The sequence below is a fragment of the Sander vitreus genome, chromosome 4 (genome assembly GCF_031162955.1).
Source record: "Sander vitreus isolate 19-12246 chromosome 4, sanVit1, whole genome shotgun sequence".
NCBI lineage: Eukaryota > Metazoa > Chordata > Actinopteri > Perciformes > Percidae > Sander > Sander vitreus.
In genome coordinates, this window is record NC_135858.1 from 34,129,475 (window position 1) to 34,146,184 (window position 16,710).

The 16,710-nt window shown below is 42.1% G+C and overlaps 1 protein-coding gene across 1 annotated transcript; it reads right to left on the reverse strand.

Moving 5' to 3' along the window:
* Window positions 1-9,561: 9,561 nt before the first annotated feature.
* LOC144516361 (odorant receptor 131-2-like) lies at window positions 9,562-12,014 on the reverse strand. The gene is made up of 2 exons (XM_078247588.1): window positions 11,865-12,014; window positions 9,562-10,329 (listed from the first exon to the last, which is right to left on the reverse strand). Exons 1-2 carry the CDS (start codon window positions 12,012-12,014, stop codon window positions 9,562-9,564), a joined length of 918 nt encoding a protein of 305 aa, XP_078103714.1.
* Window positions 12,015-16,710: the final 4,696 nt, after the last annotated feature.

Consider the following 16,710-nt stretch of genomic DNA (forward strand, 5'->3'; position numbering starts at 1 on the left):
TAGCTAGCAATTTTTTAAAAACGTTTCAATTACAAATATGGTTGCAAATATATATGTACAGGACTGTGTAGAGCACAAAACAAGACTTTTCGTAATTTTTAAATAAATTCTTTAAGCCGAAAACACTTATATTTATGGGTCTCTCTGGTCGATCTGGCAGCCATTGTTCCTTATTGCGCAATTAATCTGGATACCCCTTGCTTTTCAAGTAAGCTCGCGTCCTTGCTTGGTGTTTAAGGGGTATCTAGCCCCTCCCCTTAGCCCTACCCCTCGATCAAAATGAGTATTGGGACAGCCCTTACTCTCACGTGAACACGCAAAACTAAGGGTAAGGGGTAAGGGTAAGGGGTAAGACAGAGAAATGAGACGCAGCCTTAGAACCAGAGACACTTTGACCAAAAGAAGGTAGACTAATATAACATATCTGACATTTTTAGTTAGTTAGTTCAGTAAGTTCAGAATGAATTCAGAATGGTGCATTTGTGTAAAAGAAAATGAGAGGACATCAGTGTTTCCCCTAGGCAGCGACGTGCACAGACATTTTGGGTGGCAGGGGCTCAAAGAAAAAAAAGGCCTAATAGTTAATAATTATTTATTTGAAATTTAAACAAAACATTAAATGTATTAACACAACTCTGACTACCTTACTAATTTATCTTATTTTCCTTACGCAATTGTTTAATATGTTTAATAAATACTCAACAAAATAATCAGTTCACACAGACTTTTTAGCATTCACCAGGTTAATCACAAACACCAAAGGTTAACTCTGCCATAATGTGCATGTTTTCTGTTTATATTTAGAATAAATGACTGCACCAAGGAGGGAGACATGGTTGTGTTTATTTTTCAAATGGCAATAATTTATTAATAATAATAATAATAATAATAATAATTTCATTGCGGATATTTTGTTAATTTTACAGGAAAAACACTGCACCAATAATGAAAAAAACATTTAGATGGTATTTGTTTTAGGCTGATTCTGTACATTTCTTCTAAATTAATCTACGTATTTAAACCTAACATGTAAGGGGAAAAGACTCATAACTTATTAACTGGGCAAGTGCTGTGCTGATATGTTTTAGTTGTTTTGTTTATCCTCTTCACCTGCAGTGCCTTGTCAAATGTATGCATATTAGTGCATTTAAATTAGTTAACGCCTAATTTGCATATCAATGTGGCGATTGTAATGACGTTATTAGACAGATTTTACTGTAGCTGTTCACCTGGAGTGTCTCCATTAAGTACAGTACATTAGCCTGTATGGCCAAAATGCCTCAGCAGATACACCTTAGCTAACATATTACATAAGCTAGTAGCACATGCTATGTGTTACCAAGACAGAAGGTAACTATTTGTTTTGTCTGTTGGCTAACTATCTGTAAAGGCAAGGCACAGGCCTCTCTGCCTGCCTGCCTCTGTGTGTGTGTGTGTGTGTGTGTGTGTGTGTGTGGGTGTGTGTGTGTGTGTGCAGTGCGCACTGCTAAGGAAGAGAGAGAGAGAGAGAGAGAGAGAGAGAGAGAGAGAGAGAGAGAGAGAGAGTCTAATCTCCTGATCTAATATTTTGATCTAAATACATTTATTTTCCAGGAAAGATGTGTGCAAACAGTTATATATAACTAAGTCTTCCCCAAAGTTTGGTTGAAGACTTAGTTGCACATATCAGTGTTTTCCCTAGGATTCTTTTTTCAGGGGGGTGGGAAAAAGATTTTTCAATAAAATATGCAATTATACATAATTGTGCACCGTTGTTGTTAACATATCTGTGTCTAAAACGTTGGAAAACCTAGAGCAGATAATAAATAAATAACTCTCAAAAAGCTTAAAAACATGCCAAAGAGCTCCGCTGGAGAACAACTATCATTAGATCAGAGAAAAGTCATTAAAGTGCTCATATTATGCTTTTTGGCTTTTACCTTTCCTTTACTGTGTTATATATCTTTTTTGTGCACATTATAGGTTTACAAAGTGAAAAAGCCCAAAGTCCACACCAATGTTCCATCTCCATCTTCCATCTCCAACAGAAAACACTGTTCACAAACTGCTCCAAACAGCTCTACTGTAGTCCAGCCTTTACTTTAGAGACGAACGTGCATCACTTTGTAACACATGTTATAATGCTCGCCTAGCTGCTAGCGTGGCACGCCCTCATACTCTGCTTCTGACTGGCTAGTAGTCCTTACCTAGCTACTGCGCATGTGCGACTGCCAACAAAGATGGAACTGAAGTGTGAGACCTCACTCCCTAGCTAAAACAGAGAGCTCAACACACAGGGTGAAAAATAAGGTTACAAAAAATGATATTTTTTAAAAATGAAACCATGTAAATCTATCCTGGTACCACCTCTAAATACAATTATGAACCTGAAAATGAGCATAATATGATCACTATAAGTTTTTACGCTCACATTGATTGTATATTCATTTGGCTTAGGAGGTACCCAAAACTGCTTGGGGTGCTCTGCCTAAGCTTTAAAATGGTAGGGAAAAAACCCTCGACATCATAAAAATGTATTGTGAATAATTATTTTGAGTTCCAAAATAGGCCCTTTGTAAGTTAAGTTACTTTTTCCAAACATTTGCTGGATATTCAGAAGTAGTGTTATGAGTTAAAACAATGTCTGGATAGTCCTGCATAAAGCCACTCAATAACAATAATGATGCAAGGAAAGTCTTCACTTATTCATCAACTTCAAAACTGAAAATCAATATATTTCTCTTGTAATTGAATTGAATGCATTTACAATCATACAATTAAAATATGATAATGTAAATATTAAGAAGTGTCTTCATTTAATAATTTTCAATGTAATTTCAGTCTTGACACTTTCCAAACCCTGAAAATAAACCTATGTTAATGCTGAGTACAAATTGCAGATCAAGATATAGTTCTTTAGCATTTTGTTATTAATATTGTTTGTAGGATTAACAAGAGTCTGAAGAGTCATGTGTTTTAAACTGTCTGTTTCAGTTAAAGTAGGAACAAATTTCTTCTTTTTACTTTGAACTGATTTAAAAAATGTGTTAACTCAAAATAAAAAAACAACAGGTAAAAAAACATTCACATTGAACAATCATAAGAAACAGAATGGCTTGTGTAAGTGAAACCCTCATCTTTGTATTCTGTATGCCACAGTGATAAAATATCAGTCCAGTCAGAGCATAGTTCAAAATCTGTCATCAGTTCACAGCAGGTGGTACTTACCTTAGTTAATGCATGTAGACCAGGATGCCAACAATATGACTCCAGGAAATCTCAAACTTTATATATGGCTCGGTGGCAAATCCCTCAGATGGGAGTGTGCATAAATGTTAACATGTTTATGCATACATGAGAGTAGTAGGTGTATGAATGTTGTTGCTTTCTTGAAATACAAATGTGAATTTTCAGAATGTTGCAAATCTGCATTGACACAATCATAAATATAAAAAAACAACAACTTAAAAGCGTCAGTTTTCATGGACAATCACATGTTTAACATTCCACACATAAACGGACAAGATGTGATTGAAGTATACATTTATATAACATTTATTTTATGAATTCATACAGAATTCACCCTGCAGGTCAAATGAGTGTATTATTTCAGTGTTTTAAATAGTTCCGGGTATTGTTTGAAATGTTTTGGTGCAGAATGACAATAACATTTCAGTTACTTTAAATTGATATGAACAGGTTTTTTTTTTTTTTACAGAAACCTTTCATTGCAAAGATAAAAGGTTTTCTAGGAGTGGGTGGAAAAAACACAAGTGACAAATACCACAACCAGGCCTTGGTGTAAAATGATGACTTAAATGAGAATCTGTTTGAATTATTGGGGATATGATTAAAGGGGAAAAAGTCAAGGAAAAAAAAAAAGAACAGGCATTCAATGCCATCTACTGCATCAGTAGATATGATGTTCGGTTCCAAAAAAGTGTTGAGGTTAGATACCCAGCCTGAACACCGTTAGTTAAACAACTGATTTTCCATGATTTCACAATTTCTAAAGAAAAAAAGGAACAATTTTAATAATAATAATAACAACTTTTATTTATAAAGCACTTTTCATGAAACCCAAGGACACTTTACAGAATTACAGTGGCTATACTAAGGAAGGTTGTAGGCCGTGGTAAACAGGTGGTGTTACAGGAGTTTTTCTAAAGTGCCCATATTATGAAAAAAAACACTTTTTCTGGGATTTGGGGTGTTCTTTTGTGTCTCTGGTGCTTCTACACATATACAAACTTTGAAAAAAATCCATCCATGCTGTTTTGAGTGAGATACGGTTTCTGAATGTGTCCTGTCTTCAGTCTCCGGGTGAGCTGTTCAAAGCAAGCAAGCCGAAACGAGCTGGCTAACCGCAACCATTAGCTTGTAGCGTTAGCGCTAATGCTAACGCTAGCATGCTACCTCGTTCTCAATAGCAAAGCACTGCTACAACGCACACAAGTTCACCATAATCTACAGAAGAACTACTTACATGTGCGCCCTCATTTAGAAGTCTCCCAGCTAATCCTGCCTTGTAACTGACCGAAGTTGGAGAAACAGCCTTTCTTTTACTGTCTATGGAGCTAGCTAGCTGACATGATCTACACATAGACAGTATATAAGAATAGACCAACAGATCTCGTTGCTCTGGACGGAGACCAGTGAAGGCCATTAGAAGCCCTTTTCCGGTGATGGCTGAGCGTTACTGCGCAGCCTCCAACTGAGAGAGACGACGTAAATGTGACGTGAGCAACCTGTCTGAAAGTTGTAAATCTTCTGGTAGCTGTGCCAAGAGAAATCTCAATCATTCCGAATATTGCAGAGACGGAGAGCGTAGGTATATGTAAGGAGATAACATAGCCACAGGCTAATTATTGCTAACTAAAATGCTAGTTAACATTAGTAATTACACTTAAACAGCTAATGTGAGACGAAACTGCCTGCGCGCTTCTCCTGTACTATATGGTAATTCCTCTACTATGCGACAGTAAGTCGCGTGGTTATGACACAATCATTAGCCTATTTTTACAGAAATGTCTGCTACGGAGCCATAACGTGAGGTACAAGGTAATGGAGCCTTTTATACATTGTTGTGTTTCTTTAGAACTAAACAATGGACAAATAGAGTCTTTAAACGCTTCAGATGTAAAGTTATTCGCTGTCAAAGTGGCGCCAACATGAATGGCAGTCAATGGAATGCTAATGGGAGGTGATGGCTTATTAGCATCAAAATGGTGCCATAGGAGGTTTGCGGTCCGAGGAGAAGTTTACCCCCTTGGATCTACATCTAAGCTACTGCGCATGTGGATCTGCAGCAGTGAGAGAGAGCTGTGCAGTACAACAAAAATATGGTGTTTTTTGAAAATTAAACCATGTAAACCTATTCTGGTACAACCTTAAAATACAATTATGAACCTGAAAATGAGCATAATATGGGTGCTTTAAAAATGTCCAGGGATGTAGCATTTCAGATATCTGCAGGGGGGGGCTGCAACACTGAAGGCTCTGTCTCCAAAGGTGCAGAGTCTGGTGTGGGGAATGGAGAGCAGGCCAGCGTCTGAGGACCGCATTTTTCGGGGTGGGGTGTATGGATGGAGGAGGTCGAAGAGGTACTGTGGGTGTAGGGCCAGGGCATGGAGCGATTTGTAGGTGAGAAGGAGGATTTTATATGTGATGCGGGACTTAATTGGGAGCCAGTGAAGGTGGATGAGGGTTGGCGTGATGTGCTACCACGTCTTGGTGTGGGTGAAGACCATGGCGGCAGATTTTTGGACATACTGGAGCCTGTCTAGGGTTTTACTGGGGACCCAAGACAGGACTCCATTGCAGTAGTCCAAAGGGGAGGCTTTTAAGGCTCAGTAACGATAGTTATGTTATTGTAACTCCAGATTTTATGAGTATAGGCGTAGCCCTCTAAGCCACGCTATGAGTTAGGGCGAAGCTGATGTAGTCAATGCCACCTGCAACCCAGAGCCCACAAGTGGAACATAGACTAAACTTTTTTTCCCTCACTGTCTCTCTCTCTCTCATGCACTGACAGGAGACTGTATCAGATAAGCCGATATCTAGGTAACAGAGCCTGCCATGGTAATGATTTGGCCTAGCTGGCTGTAAGGCCCAAGTCGAGAGTGCAGGCATGCATGATTGGTGAGGGTAATACATGATTGATAATTATGGGACGCCCGAGTTCCTCCCAGCCACCCAGAGTGGGATGGGGGGAGTACCCCAGGCAGTACACATGCAGCGGCACATATCATGATTGTAGGCGTGCATGGTAGTGAGAGAGGATGTGTGATAGTGACAAAAATATATACATATGTACATAATATATACATAGGCTACACATATATGTGGGACGCCACTCTCCTCACGGCACCTGGCAGCAGACAGAACACACATACGACGGGGCATCATTCGTCGTTGAGTGAGGATAAGACCGAGTGGGTCAGAGAGGGCTCGGACATATCCCGCAAATTGAAACGGATGAAAGGGCATGGGGATGCCCAAGAGGCCGCTGCGCAGATGTCGGCTACTGACATGCCTCAGAACAGAGCTATTGATGCCGATAGTGCCCTTGTAGAATGTGCCCCTCCGTGTTATAGGCCTGGGTGATAGCCTCGCACAGCCAGTGAGACAGACGCTGTTTTGACAGGGCCACTCCTTGGGAGTGTTCCCTATAGTGAACAAACAGCTGCTGTGTCCGCCTTATGTCCGCTGTGCGTAAAACGTACTGTGATAACGCACGCACCGGGCACAATCTCCTCCAAAACCTCCTCCGCGTCGCTGTTATGAGGCGGGGGGGAAAAACCCCTCGACCGAAAGGAATTTGTTAAAATTTTCGGTGTGAAAGAAGGGTTAGGCTGTAGGGTGGCTGCGCTCCCGTCCACTCTAATGGAGAGGCAGGACGGCGAAACTGACAGCATGCATAAGTCGCTCACTCGCTTGGCTGATGTCAGGGCAAGGAGAAGCGCCGTTTTTAGAGACAGCAACCACGATATAGGGTCTGTTTCCCTCTCAGTGCACCAGCGCTGGAAAGCGGACCAACGCGCTGCGTAACATGCTGTTGTAGAGGGGGCTCTCGCGCTCTGAATAGTGCGCACCACTGCAGGAGGCAAGCCTAACCTCTGCAAGCGTTCCCGTTCAGCAGCCAGCCCCACAGTCGCTGGGTTATCACCGGGGGGTGGGATATCGCGCCGTCCAGCTGTGACAGGGCGTCCTCGTGCCACGGCAATTGCCAGGGGGAACTCGCCAGCAGCTGGACCAGCGTCGGGAACCAGGATGTGCTTGTGCGCTCCGGTGCCACCAGGATGACCGACAGATTCTGTGACGACTGTGCCTGGGAGTGATTTGGATGTGAAAGTATGCGTCTTTCAGATCCACAGACGTAAACCACTCGTGGTGGAGCACGCATTCCAACACATGTCTGATAGTCAGCATGTGGAATGGACGCTCCATGACGCACCGGTTGAAGGAGGAATGGGGAGGAACGCGGGAAATTGCTCCTTTGACAGCAGTTCCCGTAGTTCTGACATCATTGCGTCTGATTCTGCCTGGGATGACACAGTTGTCTCCAACACGCCCGCAAAGCGAGGCGGGGGGAGGTGAACTGGAGTGTGTAGCCCTGCGATATCAGTTTTGACATCCACAAGTCCATGTGTGTCAGCCTGATCCATGACGCGCTGTGTGTCAGAGCGGGCGCGCGCATGTCTGTGTGTCGTTCACAGACATAGCTAGCAAGAAGACATGAGTAGATCGTGTTGCTCAGCCCATGGTAGGGCCCTGCCGAAAGGGTGGCGGGTCATCGTCATCCTCATCCTGCTGGTTTGCTCCCGCTGTCTGCATAGTGAGAGCAGCGTGTTTCCAGCTCTGAACCGTATGGGGACGGACCTTCCCCGCGCCCCGACGCCGCTGTTTGTTGGGTGGCTCGGCGGGTCGGTTAGACCTTCATGGTCCCCCGGCTCCGTGAAGTCTGCCGGTCATGTGGGGCCGGCAGTCGCTGCGGAGGGGAGCCGGGCAGAGGAGCGGAGCTCAAAGCCTGGGAAAACGCAGCGGCAGCAGAGGCTGTGGCGCGCGACTGTTGTCATGGCGACGGCGGTTCTGTGGAGGGGCCGCCTTCCAAGAGCCGAGCATTCGAAATCATTCCGCTCGGTGCAAATGGGATGTGACTGTCTGTAGGCGGGGCCCAAATAGTCCATCAGGAGCTATGGGGCCGTACAGATCAGTCTGATGTCAGTGGGTAGCTGTGTCATGTGGAGCCAGATGTTTCGCTGGGCCACAATCTGCCACGCCATGACTCTGGACAACGCCACCGTGAACGCCGTGGTCAGGGTGAGGATCGCGGTCATAGCTTTGCCAATCTCCGTGGCTAGCTCCGGAGTAAGAGCTCCCGGAGTGATGGCCATGGCGGAGACGGCGGAGGCTAGCAAAGCTATATTGTTCTGTGCCGCGAGACCCTGGGCCGCACACTGGTGTGACCGGTCAGTGACCTGAGCACATACCTGATCCTGGGGCGAAGGAGGCGTAGGCTTCCAGTGGCCAAAAGAAGTGGCCTTCAGAAGCCGGATAGACGCCAGGCTCTGCTCCGGGGGGGGACCGAAGGGAAGCCCGCTTCTGTGTCGCCTTGAACCCGAGTAAACGGGGCGTAGTGAAAGACAGGAGCCTTCAGTTTCCCGGGCTGGGAGAGCGCCTCTTCCACAAACGGCCGAAGCTCTGTGGAGAGTGGAGCCCGTGAGGAGGGTGACTCCTGAGGGTAAACATCCCCGCTCAAGAGGCCGCGAGCGGGGGCTGGAAGCTCAGCCGGGAGCGCTATGCCTCTCTGGTCTGCCGCCTTCTTGATGATCTCTGGCAGATCCAAAAAGAGAGTCTTAGCGGTGGAGGGTGGAGCCGCCTGAGGCAGAGGGGAAGACCGCTGGCGCGGTGCCGTTGGCCATTCCGGAGATGGGGAGAGCCACAATGTGAGGGCATTGATCCCCGTTTCGAAGCCCAGTTCTCCCAGGGGGGAGGAGGGACAGCCGGTGACTGAGGCGTTATCCGAGGGAATCGAGCCATCGGACTCGTGCTCATCGACAAAGCCTTTCTCCGGCGGACCCAGGGTGTTGACGGATTGCCGTCTGTCTGCCCAGCTGCCATCCCCTTCCCCGCTAGCCTGACACTCCAGAAAAGCTTCCGCCCGCCGGTTAAGCTCTTTAGATGGCAGGCGGATGCAGAACTGGCAGGAGGCGTAAGTGGCGCCAAGGCAGGTCTCACAGGCAGGTCTCACAGCGGGGACGGAGGTCCGGCGGCAGGATGCAGCCGGTCCAGCAGGTGGGGCAGAGGTGAACACCGCTGGAAGTCGAGCTTGTCTTCATACTGCTAGCTTGAAGAAAAAGTGGGAGCAGAGCAACGGGTCCGCTCTGTTTATATACAGTATTTGCAGACGGGAAGGGCGGGAAAGAAAATCTTCACGACTGCGCATGCGCGAAGAGATAAACCCATAGCGTGGCTTAGAGGGCGGAGCCTATACGAAATAGAACTCAATTTTGACCAAACATAGTAGTTTCTAACTGGAACAGAGTAAAGAAATTGAAATTATACTCCATGAAGTGATTCTTACTGGTGGCTCATTTTACACAACAGATACCTTTTCAGGTACTTCCTGAAAGTCTTGTCCCGTACGCCATAGATGATTGGACAAATGGATCGTGGTAAGATCTGTATGATAATATAACAAGCAAACAAGGAGTCTGCATAGTTCTTTGGGAACCATTGCAGCAAAGCAGATCTTAACAGTGGATCTGCATATGTTGCCATACACAGCAGCACCTGAAACCCATGGAGGAGGATTGTGTTTCTGGCCTTTTTGGCATCTTTACTAGCTGTTTTAGCAGTGAACAGGATGTTGAAGTAAGTGAAAAAGATAACAAACCAAACTAGAACTAGATACACTATATAGGTAATGTCCCTCTTCCTGATAATGTAGGGATTACGAAAGACAGTTTCCCTGAGGCAGAAGACTTGGGAATGAAAGAAGTCCAGTGGCTCTGTGGCCAAAGTGATGAACAGATCAGGAAGAACAGAAAACATGCTTGTCGCCCAGATTAATCCAATTAGCATTAAAGTTCTGTTGACGGTACAGATTTGCACGTGGCGAAGGGGGACGCAGATGGCGATGTAGCACTCCACCGCCATGCAAGCCAGGTTCAGAGGGGTGTTTTCAGTGGCGAAAAGAGCAAGCAGGATGAAAGTGCCACAAACGGAGACATTTATTTTGTAGAGGGTGTAGCTGATGATGAACAGCATGACAGTCAGCGTCACTTGGAGCATGTCATTGATCACCAGGTGAATAAAAAGGATGTAGCGTGGATTCATGTAGAAGATCTGGGCAATGAAAAAAGTGCACACAGGAGGGCAGTGAATGTTTTTATTCTACAGTAAACGTAGAAAAGCATTATACATTAAATTAGCAAATATCAGCTTTATGATTACGTTAACTTATTGTTTGTTCAATTTCTGACAATCTGTTGTGAAATAATTTATCGATGAATACTTTTAAATTCAGCATAAATTAGTTGGACACTATGACAATATTTATCACGAGACAATAAAACTTGTAGAGATTAGGGTTGGGTATTGTTTGGTTTTTTTTCCCCGAGACCGGTGCTAAAATGATGATGATGGAACGATGCCTGAACTGATACTATTAAAAAAAAAAAAAGGGCACAGAACAAAAGTCAGCAACATTTAAGGATGATTTGTTTATTGCTAAGGCCATATGGTCAAATAAAAACGATAAAAAAACTTAAACTATAGAATTTCTGCTAAACAACAAAAAGAAGAACATCTAGGTGGCAGAAGGGTGCTTTACATCAACAGCTTGAGTTTCTTGAGGTGCACTTTAATGCACCATTAATTTACGAAATGCAATTGAATGCATCTCCATTAGGTCCTGTCAGGTTGTTTCTTATTTCCGACTCTGGCAGTTGTCCATGGTGTCTCAAGGTGCAGCCAGTCTCCTCTATGTCTTTAGCTGCAGACTGTTGTACGTCCCGGTGTTGGAATCCTTTCCAGTGAAATACAGCCCCACGTTAAACTGTTTAGCTGTCAGCATTTTAACCATGATTTAGCCAGTTACTAGCTAACGGTAAGCTAACGTTCCCTGCTGCCAAGGGTAGGGTTAACTAGCGTCACATGCAGCGATGCTTGAGTTTCCTGTAACGTCAGTTTCGGAGCACCAAAGGGCAGCGCAGGGATTGCAGTGTGACCGAAATGAGGCAAGGAAATCCGCGTTGCTATTTGGTCTGGTAGATACCAGTCATTTACCTTTGCCATATTAGCACAGGGTTTCTGTACCCAACCCTACTCAGCGATTGTTTGTGAGGAAAGCCGACTGGCTAGTTAAATAACGCAAGCTTACTAATTCCACAAAGCTTCCATGCTACACTAAATGAGTCTGACAGAGTTGTCCCTCATCAGGCGATAGAAATCCTGCTCTGCTCGCTGAGAGATCCACAGCCTAAGTCTACTAGTACAAACTAGTTTTGCACCAAATGTATCGCAAGAAGTGTTTCAAAATTCGAGACGCGCAGATTCGCCACTTTGTGATGCGAGAGAACACATATGTGAAGTTGCAGTGACAGATTCTAGAGGTTGTAATGGTTCTGATGGAAAATGGATTTGACTTAAAAAAAAGAAAAATGAGTAAATGTTGCAAATATTTTGCAAATTTTAACATACAAGTTCAGGTTTTTGTTCTGCAAGTTCTCACATCGTATTCTACAAAGACTCACATCAGGTCTACAAGCCCTCGCATTTTGCACCATATTTACCTTCGTTTGTAAATAGACACTTGGTGTAACATAATTCTTCAGGAAATCTTTCATTTCTGTTTTCATTTATTTAAAGGAATATCAGACCTGGTGGTTACGAAAAGTTTGGATGAGGCCTGCGTTGATGTAGTTGATGGAGATGCAAAGAACCACGACAATCACATTCTTGGTCACAGCTTTGGTAAAGGAGTCTCGATACTCTATAACCACAGTCACATTGGCAGATGACACGTTCATCTCTTGAAGGCTGAAGATCTTGTAAAGGAGAAAATATGTTTATGGAGTTCAAGGCATTGCAGTATAGACCCAAATATAAGTCATTTTGCGGTCCTTAAATCCAAATTCCCCAAAAAGAGTTTCCGTCCAAAGGTTCGGAAACTCTTGCCACAAAAGCTTGGTTGGGTACAGATAGATGTTATTTGGTATGAAGGGTGTGGAAATAAAATATTCTCAGTTTGCATAATCCGGTTGAAATTCATTTTTTTTTAAAGTGCTTGAGGATCCAATCATCACTTAAGCGTGTGTCATGCAAGAGAGACAATAAAAACAAGTAATGGTCAAAGTTGTCATAGTGTGACATAGGTGATATCACGTAGTGTGATAGTTGTGTTGATTCACGACGTCAACTCATGCATTAAGTAACATGCAAGAAAACATTCCACCCTAAACGTTCCACCAGCGGTAGTTTTTGAGCAGCCATTTAATTGAGTCATTTTTCTTAGTCCATAACTAACTAGTAAAGCAAAAATAGCCTTTCATTTTGTAGTTATAGTTGACTAATGTATGTAAATATGCCACCATAGGAACAGTGGTTACATAACCTTTCAAAGGAGCCACAATTTAACCGTGCGCATGCATGAAGGGATGGATGTGCATCATAGTTACTAAATTAAAAAATAACATCCCTGTTAATGTACTGACAAATCACAATTTAACTTTTCTCCTATCATGCAACACTGTGGGGACATCCTCTTAATGGAAGTTTGAATCATTTCATTCTTCTTCTTTTTGGGCCGAAACTATTTCAAATGGAAATAATTTATTTGGTGTCTGATTCATACTTTTTATCACCTTTGAAAGAGTTATTATTGAAGGAAAGAAAAATGTCAATGTAACAGCTGAGTCCAAACTTTGGAATGGTAGTGTATTGTACTCATTATTTTCATAACAATATTTATTGTTATACTGTTTCTGTTGAATGTATTTCTATTAAATAAAGACGCACTACACATTTTACTATTAATAGTCAATCATTTAAATATGCAGAGAAAGTTCTACAACACACTCTTGTGTATTATATTCCATTAAAGCATCAATTCTCATTACTTTATGATGTATTGAATCTGAGATATACACTATTTAAACTGGATCGTGACAATTTCCACAGTTCTATCATTTATGTCACTCATCGACAGTGTTTCTATCTATATAGATTTTCAAATTTAAAACCACCCTTAATATTTGCACTACCAAAACATCTGAGGCAACTGCTGAACATTTCTGGTGTGAACAATAATTTCTTATTAACAGTAAGAAAAAGAGTCACTCACCTCAGGCTCAGCATCAGGGCGTCAGCTTGAAAGATGAAAATAAATTAATTTAGTTTTCACTGTTTTCACCTTTTCAAACTCATAAAATAAGCTGATTCGGAATTGGAAAGTAGTAGTAATTTAAAGCATCTGCATTTGGTGATCAGTCTTTTAAATATTTAAAAATCATAGTTGTGTCATTGAAGTTCCTTTAAGCAGCAGATGCAGTCATTCTTTTTACTATAAAATAATTTATGTAAAATTAGTGTGTCATGTTTTGTCAAATTGTTTATTTGGAGCTTTTGACCCAACTTATATCTACTTATTGCTTCATTCAGACTTGGGTTTTGGCAATCTATACGGATGAGAGAACATAAAGTATAAACTGTCCTGAAACAGAAAAAAAGAATGACATTAAACATTTACCAATAAAAATAAAAATAAACCACGAACAAGCAATAGTCCTGTGCAAGCATATATTACATTGGCTTTCATTTAATTTTGCAGACATGGACAATACGGAACCAACCAACCAAACTCCAACATGGTTATACAATTTATGTATCAGTTGTGTCAGAACACAGAAACAAGTACAGACATGTTCAAAGAAACATGAATGAACTGATACAACAACAAACATGTTGTTTCAATACTTTTTTTTCAACCTCTAATCATTTCTACTGTGACATATTTTAAGCCAAATGACTCCACGGTACTTACCTCAGTCAACGCATTTAGACCAGGACACCAACAATGTTCCTAAAGCTAAGTCTTTATATGTAGTTTGGTTGGCAATCATCAGAGGATTCAGGGGTGTGCGTATGCATATTTAGATCATGTAGTATATGTGCGTGTTTGTGTGTCTACTTGTTTTTAGAAGAATGAATGTAAATTAGTAAATGTACAATCTTGCAAAAAATAGTGGCATTTCCAGAAACACCAGGTTGTGGTAAGGATGAGACGAGGAAGGGGAAAAACTTAAATAACATTCATATAATAAATAAATATTCATTCATTCCTAGGTCACATGTCATGGGACAAGAACATCTGGTTACACTTGAAGGTATCTACATAAGAGTGACATGACACTGTCATGCACGTCTTAAACATTATAAACAAGTCATAAACTTTTATGACATAACGCTTCTTTGAGTAAGTATGTGCAAGTGTTGCATGTCACACACTAGCAACAAACTGTGATTCCAAAGCACTTAAATCAGTGTAAATTAGGTTATATCAGACACTGCTGTTGTAGATTAGTGTTACGTTTCCAGCGTCGCGGCTCCGAACCATAACGTTAGTTGGGACAAACGTCTTGTTTCTTTAGGCTACCTATATTAGCTGTAGGCTGGCTGGTAGCAGCTTTCTGCGGTGAAAAAATGGCATTGACGTTAGTACTACTGTAGCTTCACTACCCATGGAAAAACATGTGCATCACTGTGTAAGTGGCACCTGCCGCTTACGGTACTTTTCTACACACAGAGAGCCTCACTTCCCATAACAAACCCCGTCGGACTAACGTTACATCACATGGCTACGTGTCTTAAAGGGCAAGGCTCGGCCGGTAACAATCACGTAAAAAGTGAACGGAGAAAGTTTACTTTTCTATCAAGCAACAAAAAAGTTTTAGCGTCAACATCGCAACGTCCTGCGATGTGACTATCGCGCATGCGCGCATCGCGATGTAGACGATGAAACAAAATATCGTGCAGCCCTAACATTAATTCAAATACTCGGTCTGAGTTAGCCTATTCAACTATTAAAACTACTTTTTGACACACTGGGAGTGTGACTGTGTTGATCAAACTGCCCTGGGGCAGCAGGGGTCACTGTGCAGATGCAATCCAGCAGAGCATTGTTTCAACAAATCAGATACCTGCAGCACACAATTCTGGTAGATTACTTTGCGAGGTAATTGCCGCATTTAAAGATAAAATGATTGTTGCCATTAGAGCTAAACTGAGAAATGGTCAGCTCTCTGTGGATCAACCAGTTCCAGGGTCTGATTTCCTTCATGGCTGCTGTGAAAACATCAAGTAGTATTTTAAAGAAACTTTATTGGAATTATGAATGGACAAATCGATCATGGGTTGCGTGCTCACGTTCACTGTGATCTTCCTACCCGGTCACGTCCTCCAGTCAATTGATATGTTCAGTTTAAGAAGTTTAAAGTCGCAGGTTATGGCCATTAAGCAGAAAGGCAGATTAAAACGTGTAGTTCGACTTAGGTTCAATGAAGATGTTGTCTTCACAGCTTTACTTTATTATTATTGTTATTCATTCCCATTTCATTCTTGAAGAACTGTATAAAAATGTAGTGTTACAGGGAGATTATGCCTAAGGAATAATATCTTGTTTTGAAACCTCTCAGTGATTCCTGGAACTTATTCCTGTTAAACAAAACTTCTTCTGTTTAGCAGCCCCGCTCTACACTTCCTCCTGTATTGCGGTAAACTTACTCTAAGCAAGTCTTTGTTGCGCTTTCCACAGAAAAGACTTCTGGGACCTCCTGACATTTTCAATAATCCTCCGTGTATTCAGCGAGTGAGTCATGCTGCAGGACACAGAATGAGCAACTGCCTCATCAGCCCTCATTATCAGTAAAGGTCACGCACACTGGGGCAGCTTGTTATGTAGCATCCAGCACGCAGTGCACACACACACACACACACACACACACACACACACAAACAGCATCAAAGGGATTTATTAGATATGTCTTCTGAGAGACTTTCTCATCACTGTCATTAAAAGAAACTGCAATTAGAAGGCGCCAGAGGCCACTTTATTAGCGGTGATATTTAAGATGAGTTACTTTAAATGGCTTTTTTTAGTAAACTAAAAACAAGTTGCAGCATTCTCAATGGAGAACAGGTAATTAAGTTCGTTAATAAGGATGTTTAGAAACAAAAAGAAATACTCTGTGGACCAGCTCTTTATCAACTGGTAATCCTCAAGAACATTGTTCCTCACATGTCTGACTTGTTTGCTCGTTTGTCAAACTTTTTCTTAGAAACTAATTAACAGAAACTTTCCTTTTAGAGCAGTTCAAAGTTAGTTTGTAATGATCACAACTTTGCCACTAATGTTTGCTGAGCTTGTTTCTCTGATAATTTAAGATCCGATCACTAAAATCATTCATCTGGTTAAAATATAGAGTTAAAATCTACCAAGATCTAAAAAGTGTATTGTAAAAATGTTGCTTAAAACTGGATAAAAAGTCGAATTATGGCAGCTTCAGGCAGACGAGCACAATGCTGACACATGCACAATTATGACGCCCTCAACAGGCGACCACATGTACCGTAATGTTTTATTTAATGTACCTTTGTATAAAATGACAGATTAATCTGGGTTTGGGCATTATTGGAAACATTTGGGATAATGTAGGTACACAACTTAAC

What these genes read in the sequence shown, in the direction of transcription:
- LOC144516361 (XM_078247588.1), bottom strand. Translation starts at nt 12,014, where the DNA reads ATGAACGTGTCATCTGCCAATGTGACTGTGGTTATAGAGTATCGAGAC. An exon ending in AAACTTTTCGTAACCACCAG is followed by an intron (nt 10,330 to 11,864) that starts GTCTGATATTCC and finishes TTCATTGCCCAG; the next exon opens with ATCTTCTACATGAATCCACG.